The following is an 11,898-nucleotide window of genomic DNA, read 5'->3' as shown; positions in this document are numbered from 1 at the left end:
GCAGTCAACTATTCGAAAGCGCTCGAGTTTTGGGTCTTATTTTAAGTTTATAAATTGGATACATATAGACATTTATTTAACTACTAAATCTAAATTACAATTTAACTCAGTTTTAGGCTATTTGAAATTGTAATACGTAACAGTTGTAAAACTCATTCTGTCTTCTATTGTTTTCTTGCTTGTTATTGTTGTTGTTGTTTTTAAATTAAGATTTTTGTAACACTTTTATAGCAATAGAGCTTATTGCAATAAAAGCTATAGTTTTGAAATGTAGATATAATTTCGGAGATTATTGGAGTATTTTCGATATTTTCTGAGACCAATCTTTCACTTCGAAGCCATGAAATCGAATATACTTGTTCATATTAGATAACAACTGATACAACATAACTCGCTATAAGGATCGCAGTTTCGAGCTGTATCAGCTCTTACCATCCCAGCTTTAAAATAACATTTTTCTACCATCGAACTAGTTGAACTGGTGAGAACTGATATAAATCGAAATTGTAGTTCCCAGTGAGTTATGGTATAGGAGTTGGTCTCCCACATAGGCAATTATATTTCATATTATGAGCTATTCTGCTACAAAGTGAAGAAACTCCAAGCGCTATATGTAGCTGAAAAACTACATATGCTCAAACACTCTTTCGTTATCAAAAGGAGCAAAGATGTGACTGTAAATAAAATCTATGTCAAATTAAAGCTTTCAAGGAACAATAACCCAGAATTTAACATAAAAGAGCTTGAAAAGCACGTATTTGCTGAAAAAAGAAGCTTTTAACTATTACTCACAATGGTGTATATCAAGAAATACTTAGTGATCCAGAAAACCAGTTCATTAAGACAAAATCCTCCATTCCAGAGAATATGTACCACTGCCAAACAATTAATGGATATATGAAAAGTTGTAATTAATTAAAATAAGAAAAACAGTTAAGGTTACTGAAAAATGGAAACCTTTGGCTTTAGAATGTATGTTTGTTTGAAGTTAAACACAAATTTACACAATGGGCTATCTATGCTTTGCCCACTACGAGTATCGAAACCCGCTGTGCTACTGGAGGGGGGGGGGGTAGAATGATATTGCAGTTCATAAACAGTCGTTATTGGGTTTTAAGCGAAAACCCACACAATGCGCTATCTCCGCTCTGTCGAACAAGGGGGATTAATTTCCATATTTTTACATTGTAAGACTTACGGCTGACACACCGGGGGACTTCGTAAATAGAATTTATTAAGTCACAAAATTGGACATTTGGAGTTGCTCTTATTAGGATACATCATTTATTAGGATACATCATTTATTAGGATACATCATCAGCTTTGGTAAACAAAATTAGGAAATAAGTATTTTCTAAGCCTTTCAAAGAAGATCTTGCAATGTCTACGCTTTATTGAAAAGTTTTCCAGTTGTTTTTATATTTTTTATCATTTTTTTTGCACAAAAGCAATATATGAAAAAGTTAAAAAAATATATTTGTTTGTTGGTATTCAAATGCAATTTGGATTATAACTCAACTGGTTGGGAACTGCAGGCGAGTCAAATCGATAATATACTTTACCCTAACTTGTGGCATTACTTGTCTAGCTGTGAAACTATAAATGGGAAAGTTTAGGTGAAATGTAATAAAATGTGAGAAAACGTATTGTCTGGAAAACTTTTTGCAATGAATTTATGACATTGCTTAGAGGAAGGAGTACACTGAATCAATATGTTTGTTTGTTATGAATTTCGCGCAAAGCTACACGAGGGCTATCTGCGCTAGCCGTCCCTAATTTAGCAGCGTAAGACTAGAGGGAAGGCAGATAGTCATCACCCCCCACCGCCAACTCTTGGGCTACTCTTTTACTAACGAATAGTGGGATTGACAGTCACATTATAACGCCCTCACGGCTGAAAGGGCGAGCATATTTAGTGTGACGGCCGAATCAATATGTCGGTGCACAACATGAAATGTGATTTGTACAAAGTGAAGTCATGACCTTTTAACCAAACACTGACTGTTGTCATTGATTTAAAATACATCTTGAGAGCCAATTTGGTGTATTTTTTTAATATATTATTGAATCATTAACAACATAAGTTAACAAGTATTTTCTTTCTTGAGGTTTCGTAAAAAAAAAAAAAAAAGAATTAAGAATTTACTTAACCAAATGTAATCGCATGAGGGGAAAAAAAAACACGAAATTTATGCACGTAAAATATGTTTACAGTATAACACAATTTTGACAAATTCCTAAGAAACTGAAACACCCCTTTACGATTTTCAGCTAAATTTAAGTTTTTTAACACTTAAGCCTCTTTAAAAAATAAAAGGCAGGTGTCTTCATGCACTTTTTCCTGTGTACAGTATAATATATTTGTTGGTAACATGACCTCGATACACTTGGAATAAAAACAGAGACTGTGGAAGGTTAAGACAGCGCTACTTGTACCTACTTTTGTCTTCAAACTTAATGGTTTACCGGGACTTCTTATAAAAGCACAGAAACGTCACAGTCGCCATGGCAACATCTGGGACTTCACTGCACAGAATATGATTGGCTCATATTAAAAATATTACAGGAGAGAATATTCATAATGTAAACGTCTCTAAAATCTTTAGAAACAACCTTTTGTTTATATGTTTTATGAATTTCTTTTATATCCTTAAACACTAATCGTGCATATGACAGGAAATGTTGCCGTATATGTTAATTCATTTTATATAGGTAAAATAGGAAAATACTGAAAATAACACTTTTATGGTACGTTAACTATAAAATAATGTTGTTGCGTTTCATATTATGAATTAATTATGAAAACCCTGATTCAAATTATTCGGTATGAAATAAAAATAACTGACGGTTAATCTAAAAAAATTAACACCTGGTGGGCGTTTAATTAGATAAGAATGCTTTTGAGCGGTAATTAAGCATTTCTTGAAATTTACACTATTTTTTATCCTAATGCCTTAAAAGAAGACAATTTAAGAACTTCAAGTGAATAATGTTTGAATGCTTAAACATTTTAAATTTATTCCTTTTTATTCTCTTAAATGTGGTAAACTTTAGAACTTCCTTTTGTTGCACTATCCACTCTAGGGTATATATATATATATATATATTATTTCTTAGAAGTTTTAGTTGGAGCTTTAACAAATCCAGAGTTACTTGTTGGAGCGTTAACAAGAAATCTGTTTTTCTCTTTTCTTTTTTGTCAGACCGATGCTTACCGTGTTCTATTTCAAAAGTTCGTCTAAAAACGCGCCAATGAAAACGTTCGACTATAGCAGGAATCTCGAAGTACTTAGAGAAGTAGTAAGACAGGAAAAAAGATTTGAACCTGAATAAGGTTTCGATAAAAGCATGATTCAAAGACCATTACTCGTAACAGAGCACGAAAGAACGAGCTGATTTTTCCAATCTCTTGTAAAATACGCACAAATTGACAAAGAAAACTTAGTCGCAAATAAAAACTATCACCCAATACAGATATCTGGATAGAAACCTTAAAAATGATTGGCAATAGTTTTACTGGGGTACAAGCAGAGTTTGCTTATTACCAGAAAATATAACTTAAGATTATGGAACTTTAGGATAACTATAACTCATATACAGAGTGAATCAGAAGTTCATTGAGAGCAAATAATTCAAAAATGAGGAGATATAAGAGAATATTTATTGTGTTATGGAATTAGGTGTTGTGGGCTTACTACCATATAACTATAACACTAAGGATCTTCAATGTCATCTTTTTAAAAGGTTCAGCCCTTCGAAAATTTTATCAATATCCATCATACACCTAAAATACCGATGGCAAATATTTAGAAAATAGCAAATTAAATATTTTAAACCTAAAATTATTGAAATCAAGAATAACAGTTATAGGCATAAATGCACCCCTTCCATGCTTAGAGCTGTGCGACAAAAGATCGAAATCCCATACCATAGGAAAAGCTATTACACAAACCCTAATTTAAGATGCAAGGTCAAAATTTTGCATAAGTAGGTTATTGCAACTTTAAATTGTCCAAAATGATAAAACAAATTAAAATAAATAATAAAAAAATAGATGATAGGAGATGTATGTCAGAGGCTGGGTATTACAGGCTCATTTACGTATAGACATTGTGCGGACATACCAAAAACAACAATAAATATTGACAATGAAGTCTCTCTGTTGGCATTTGTTACATTTGAGCGAAAACTTGCGAAAAGCTCTTGATTGTTTACTGCTCCTTTATAATACTGTTATTGACTTTACGTTATCTACATGCATACCTATAACTGTCGTTGCTGTGTAGTGATTTTGATATCTTTTAATTTCGATTTTTTTCTCTTTTTGTTGTCTCCATCTTTTCAGTTGACAGTTTACGTGTATGATGCGTATTGATAAATATTTCAAAGGACATGACTTTGAAGTTGGCCTTTAATCACCCCGATGTTAACGTCAAGAGTAGCCCTACAACACCTCATTCTATACCATTTAACAATAATTTTCCTATACTTCCACATTTCTGAATTATTTGCTTGTCAACGGACCTTTGCATTTCCTGCTTGATATATATATATATATAGAGAGAGAGAGAGTAGTTTAATTAGGTTTAGAGTAGTTTGTTTGTTTGTATTCTCGCAAAGCTACACGAGGGCTATCTGCGCTAGTCGTCCCTAATTTAGCAGAATGAAAGACCGGAGAGAAGGCAGCCAATCAACAACACCCACCGCCAACTCTTGGGCTAGTCTTTAACCAACGAATAGTGGGATTGAACGAAAAAAATTATAACGCCCCAACGGCTGAAAGGGCTAGCATGTTTGGTGGGACGGTGATTGGAACCTGCGACCCTCAGATTGCGAGACGAGCGTCTTAACCATCGGCAGAGAGAAGACCAAGGCTTTGCCACTATTGCAATAATACATAAACTCAGATGGAGTTTCTACTCCAACAGCCACCATAAGGCTGATATGAAGAGCCGTTACTTGGGTTATACCCACTTCCTACTTTGACCCGTGACCTTACAACTTCGGGCCATAAGACACTTCTGCGGCCAATGACCGTCAATTAATTAATAACGTGAAACTGTGTGGAAGGACATTAAGAGTCGGGTGTTGAAAGCGGTAACAGAAAGCACACTTACCGCCATTACTTTGGCAGCTACCTCTTCATACAAAGTCAGCATGACCATATCACAGTGTATACTATGTTTTAAGTATACACATAGTAAGTTCTTAAACCTTATACAAAACTTTTGGGGAGGTAATAATGATTATTGTAATAGCATGCATATTATGTTATAAATAAATTGTGTGAAAGTTAGGATTTTTGTGTTTTTTATCATAGCATCCACCCCACATTTTTTTTAAAGTTCGTAACTCGGACAAAGAACGGGTACGCCAACTTGTAAGTCAATAATTATAACACTATCAAATACATTAATTATAAATAGGCGATTTTTTAAATCAACACTATAAAACAATGATGGTGAAATTAATATTAATCAAAAACGTTACAAATTGATTCAAAAATCAAAATTAATTTTTCAATTACCAGTCCTTGTTGTCATCATTAAGTCTCATACCGGATATTATATGTGGACATAGCACCCAAACACGTTGGGGATATTCCATCTATCAGACAAGATCCAGACGCCGTTGACAAACTAGACAACAACTAAGGAAAATCAGTTAAGGGTTAGGAGTTGAGTGCTTTAACCCATAACGTCTCAACTCTTACCAGCAACGAAAGTTGTATTTGTCACAGAATTGTTTTGTTCTTTCTTACCATCCAGCTACATCAAAGTAAGAAATCTTATCGCAAACAGAGTTAAGAAAGATATTAGCAAAGTGCTAAAATGTCCATTTTTACCTTATGTTGGAATAGGCTTTTACTACCATGGTTTATTAACTTTCTTTTATTTTATATCATTTTTAGCAAACCCTTATTTCGGACTATCTAAAAACATAATTATACAGTTGAAGGTAATAATTGTTTTATAAATACAATAATATCATAGGTTATAAATTTGAATCCATAAAATATTTTGTGATTTTGGTATAATTTTTTCTGTAGACTGTTTGTTTCATTTCAAGATAGTTTATGTGACCTACAGTAGATAAAGGACTGACTCAATAATTTTTGACAGATGAGGATTTAACACTAAGCTTCTTTTCTGTAAGCTGCACACGTCTAGGATTAGATGAATTTACCTCATCTCATGTCCTAAGAAGTGGTGGGCGTTTAATAATTTGTTCTTCAAATCAGCCCAAAACCAGGAACGTTTTTTTTGTTTCTGATGTATATAGGTTTAATAAGTTCTCAATGGTACATCATACTTTTGTTAACTTTATCTAAGTTATAAAGACAGAGTTTTAATTTAGTGTGTTTATTTAACTTTATTTACGTTCTACAGGTAGTTTACTTAACTTTATCAGCATTGTACAGAGAGTCCTATTTACGTATGTTTACTTAACTTTGTGTACATTGAACATAAGAGTCCTATTTATTTATAATTATATAACTTTATCTACATTGTATATAAAATTTCTATTTACGTACATTTATTTAACTTTGTTTATATCATATAAAAAGAGTCCATTTTATGTATTTATCCAACTTTATATTTATTGCACAGTAAGTCCTATTTACGTATATATATTTAACTTTATCTATATTGTAAATAAGAGTCCGATTTACGTATATATATTTAACTTTATCTATATTGTAAATAAGAGTCCGATTTACGTATGCTTATTTAACTTATCTGGAGTTCAAACCGAGAATTTCTTATTTAACTTTGCGCACTTTATATGGGAAGTTACTCCTATTTAATAATGCATTATTTGATATTACTGTTTGGTTTCCAATGTTTCGTCAGCTTTTGCCATTCAAACGTTAACTTTCAAAGTTCCTGCATTACATATATAAATAATATTTCAGATAAACATTTGTCTCTCATCTCCATCTCAGCTCGAATAAATTAAAATATCCTGAGTAAAGATTGTGTAGCAAACAAAGATAGTTATGAAATACTACTTTTATACATCTTTTGTTTAAAATAAGCAATGGACAAATGAAGAGCAATGTGATAGATAAACGTACAGATTAACTTGGTCCATCTAACTTTGTCTAAATCGTGTACATATGTGAATAACTGGATTTGAATCACATCACACTATTTCAGAAATAGAATGTTTTCTAATTAAAATATTTTTTATCACCAGCATCTCCTGATGGAAATTTTATCAACCTTAATAGAAATAAACAAGATAAAGTCGGTATACTGTAATCGCGAGTAAGATAAAGTAACTTACTTGAACCAGTCAAGTAATACGGAAATAATATCTACTTTTTTGTACTAATTCTGCTATGTTATTACATTTCCAATGAAAGTATTGTTTTGTTTTAAAGTGAAGTATTATTACGAATTAATTAACGTACTGAAGAGAATTATTTTATATTTGGAGCTTATCTACAATTCTTTGTTATTTATTAATTATTTTTTTCAAATAACTAAAGCTTCCAATTATAAAATTAATTTAACTATATTGAAGCTAGATACACAGCTGTGGAAATATTCCTACTAGCAAGTTTTGTTTTTCTTATACTATTTGTTATTTAATTTATTAGATATATGGCTATCATGCACCCCTTAAAGCCCCGGATGTCCCGAGTGACCACTCTCAACATCACCTTGTGGATATGGGTTGCAAGCAGTACCCTGTCTTTACCGAATATACTTTACTCGACAACTATGAAGGAAATTTACCCAAATGGAGACTATCGTGTTATATGTTACATGATATGGCCTGACGGACCCACCACTCAAAGCTACACAGAATACATGTAAGTCTGAAAGTTTAAGTTTCGTCTCTGAGCCCCTAAATAAGCTCCATAACACCTTAATGTGTTTCTAAGGTTGTGATTCAAGTGTGTCTTAATCCGGTCATGTTTTACATCCAATGATTCAGAATACTCTAAGAATCGATCTTATGTTCGATCGGAAGTTTTAAATCCCATTCAGTTAAAAATGAACACCACATCCAGGAGTGAAACATCCGAAACATCATTAGTTGGTGTTATATAGTGTAGAAGAGTTAACAGTTTCTTTACTAAAGTAGTCTCAGTAAAATCAAAAAATCAACAAGAAATAAAACCTTAGACTTACTATTTTTATAGTCTTATAATTGTTATCCTATCTAAGAAAGTTCCTTTACTATACCTGGTAACTTGTTTAAATAAATTTATTAAAAGGCGTTAGTTACCACTTAGTTGAAGAAAATGCTGTCTCATTCTAAAAATAATCATACAAAATCAGACATTACCTCTGGACACATTAAGGTTTTTCCTTCACCTTTGTACAGGTATTGAAAGGATGTTTGATGTGCAGCTAGGAAAGAGAAGCGAAAATGCTTATAGTCCCAACTTCTGAAATACTATTTATAAGATCCTATGAGTGAAAGTAAAGAAGAATGTAATAATATGTCAACCACGCTATATATCTACTATATCCAGTGCCGACTGGGCCTTTCGCCCAATACCAACAACAAATGGTTCGGTGTGAACTAGATTAAGTTGGTGAACTTAAGTTTCTGATTTTTATTAACACCAAATTGCTCATTATTATATTATTTATTTATTCATTTTACTTGAATTAACCTTACTCATAATTCATAAAAACTCGCAAACCAGAAGGTTAATTTTTTTGAATCACCTAAAAAACAAAAACAAAATTGAACTATCAAGACACACATCAAAAATTTTACATTTCTCTATAGTTCTCTTCAAAAAGAAAATGTGTGTGCATATCAATATGAAATAGGCATAAAACGTTTATTCAAGTTAGTAAACTATAAACTATACAAGAAATATTCTAATACGATTTCTTAAAGTTATAACCTCACTTATTTCATGGTAAGCCTTGTAGACAGCGTTGCCGTACTACGAATTTGAAGGTCCGTGGTTCGCGTCCGATTAATGCAATATCGCATTAGACATTTTGAAGCTGAGACTCCTGGGAGCACTCTGTAAGAGAGACGGGTAAATCCTCTATTCAGTTAGAAAAGAGTAGCCTAAGTGTTTGCTGTGAGTGCTGTTAACTAACACCCTTTCCTCTAATCTATCAGTTAAACATTAGGGACGGCTAGCGCATATAGCCTTGTGTAGATTCGCGGTAATATACGAAACAAACAAAGAAATAACATGTATATACATATTTATGTTTAGGTGTTGATACAGAGGTTGAGTACGTTATATTAGAATTATTTTGGAGACTCAACACCTTGTTACAATCAATGTCGCCACGTCCGGTCATGGTTTAACTGATTATTATTTACAACGTACTTTCCGTCGTAAGGCTTTCATGTCAAAAGCACACCCTTCCTTTCTCTTGGCTTTTCGTATGCTATCTATTGTACGGGGACAGCGGTTTCCCAGCACCCGTATCACCAGTTTGATAAAACAGTGCTTCATAGGTACTTCGTACAACGATTTGACTGATGTTTTTGTGTGGAATGACATGTATAGCCGTTTCGTTCTCCAGCTATTTAAGGTCTGCATCGGTTAAAAAAATATTTCGTAGAAGCAACATCTATGCATGTGACTTACGTCACTTTTCCAGACAGAGCTCCTTCTTGATTATGCTGTGTATTGTTGTCTTGGCACAAAGACGACTTTTGCCACTGATCTTTGTGGTCATGATTCTCACCTGTTACAAGCTGCCTCATTTGGCCACCAAGGCGATTTATAGCCGCGGCATAGCGGCTCATATAATGGCTCCGAGTTTGTTTTTTTTATCAAGTACAAACTTTTAGCTCATAGCTCCATCTCTTGACCGATATGAGATCGAATAACAACTGCGGCTATTGAGGATTCCCATTTGTTTCCATTTATCTTTGTGTTTGTGATTATGACCTGTTACAAGACGCCGCATTTGATTACCACGGTTGGGGCACGCTTCTTTCAGGTCTCTTTCCAGATAGCCCTGATGTCCCAAGTTGATCCACATTCCTTTGTTTTCTGATGACATTAATTATAAATTCCTGATCTGAACATACTTATATGATTTGGGTGTATAAATGCTTTGCGTCGGAAAAAGGCTGTTAAATAACCTTCCAAAAAAGATATATTTTCGGTGACATTTCAGTACCTAAAAAACGCCAAATAATGTCAAAATGTAGTTGTGATACAATCCACTCCACCGCGACTTTATATCAACTGTCGTTGTCACGTGAATTGCTGATTTGCATATTCAAAAACTGTTTTAATATAACGTACTAAACTCTCATAAAAAAGCTAGAATACAACTACAGGATCACAGAATTCAGGATTTATAAGAACTGAAATTTAAGTGAAACATATAAGACCGTGAGATTGCCGTACTCACTCAGTTCTCTACAGTAACGTTTTTGTTATTTTGTTTTGAACATGTACTTGAAACAAAAAAGGTTACACAGAATAAAAAAGCTATATTTCTACATAATTCTGACTTGAACTTTGTTTTCAAATATAACCATCAACTGTATAAAGAACCTCGGTATATTCCTATCAGAGTATCAACTACTGATCTAGTTCTAATCTATAATACTCTTTCATGCTTCATCGATTCCCCATTCACTGTACCCCGTGGGACAGCGTTAAGTCTACGGAATTTCAACGCTAAAATTCAGGGTTAAATTCCTCGTGGTGGACTCAGAAGATAGCCCAATGTGGCTTTGCTATAAAATAATCAAAATCAAACAAAACTCTTTCAAGATATTCAAATGTACGTTTACTAAAGCCAAAGTATATGATATCACCAAAGATAAAGCAGGATTTGAATATACACGAACGATATTTTGAAAAAAGGTATCTTTGATGAACTTTTACCAATTATAAGAGTACATAGACAAGGAAAAACAAACTTTCTATACCTTCCACTAGAAATAAGTGACTTAAATACTGAATGGGGGGGGGTAGTAGTCAGCGGGGAATGGTCATACGTTTCTTTAAATTTCAAGATATTCTGACATTTCACTAGAAATAATGACTTAAGTATTGAATGAGAGCTAGTAGCCAGCGGGGAATGGTCATACTTTTCTTTAAATTTTAAGATATTCTGACATTTCACTAGAAATAATGACTTAAGTATTGAATGGAGTTAGTAGCCAGCGGGGAATGGTCATGCTTTTCCTTAATGAGATCCCGTGTCTCCGATGAAAGATTCACATGAAGTACACGTGAAACAGAAGGAAAACTAATCCAAAGTCCTTCAAAAGCTTAGTCTCTTAGGAAATATCTAACGCTACTTTAATTTGTTTTTTTTTTCCTTCTTCTTCATAACTAATAAAATATCCCTTTACATATATAATTAAAATAATAGAAGCCTTCGTATCACTGCTACTACCAACTCATCCCTTCTTTCTGAAAACCGCCGACCTTCAAAGTTAAGTTCCAATATCGAATTAAAGTCTTGGAAATTTTACTCATTAGCAAGTATGCATTATTTAGAGAATATACTTTTTTCATATTATAAGCAGAGTGAAAGGTTTTGTTTTGTTTCTTAAAGTAATTACGCCTCAACAGAATGTTTTTTTTAAAAAAAAGGTGATTTTTTTATTTGAAAAAAACGCAGGTTAAAATTTTATTATGTTCAAAGGAGAAATTTCTTCTTAAAAGTGAGCAATTATAGTTTCAATTTTTTATGATTTTAATTACTTTCACAAACAGTTCATTTTGGGAAAAATAAGCCTAAATAAAGTTCACAGAAAATCTTTCGCTAAATGTGCTGACTACGAAACTAACATCAGTTCTTGGTTTGTTTTTTGAATCCTGTAAAGGATACCTGTACTAGTCGTCCCTAATTACGTAATTTAGACTATTCTTGTCACACCATCACTCTTATAATGCACTGATCACAAAATGGATTTGTTTTGTTTTGGAAT

At 33.0% G+C, this 11,898-nt stretch overlaps 1 protein-coding gene across 3 annotated transcripts in view; it reads left to right on the top strand.

Annotated features, from left to right (window-relative positions):
* LOC106460138 (tachykinin-like peptides receptor 99D) overlaps positions 1-11,898 on the top strand; it is a 97,319-nt gene that overhangs the window by 45,152 nt on the left and 40,269 nt on the right. For all 3 annotated transcript variants that reach the window (XM_022386791.1, XM_022386790.1, XM_013919819.2), the window contains one exon: positions 7,607-7,822. In XM_022386791.1, the coding sequence (XP_022242499.1) occupies positions 7,607-7,822 (216 nt within the window). The remainder of the gene's footprint in view (positions 1-7,606; positions 7,823-11,898) is intronic.

This window comes from Limulus polyphemus, unplaced genomic scaffold, assembly GCF_000517525.1.
Source record: "Limulus polyphemus unplaced genomic scaffold, Limulus_polyphemus-2.1.2 Scaffold717, whole genome shotgun sequence".
NCBI lineage: Eukaryota > Metazoa > Arthropoda > Merostomata > Xiphosura > Limulidae > Limulus > Limulus polyphemus.
This window is presented reverse-complemented; position numbering and strand designations above follow the sequence as displayed.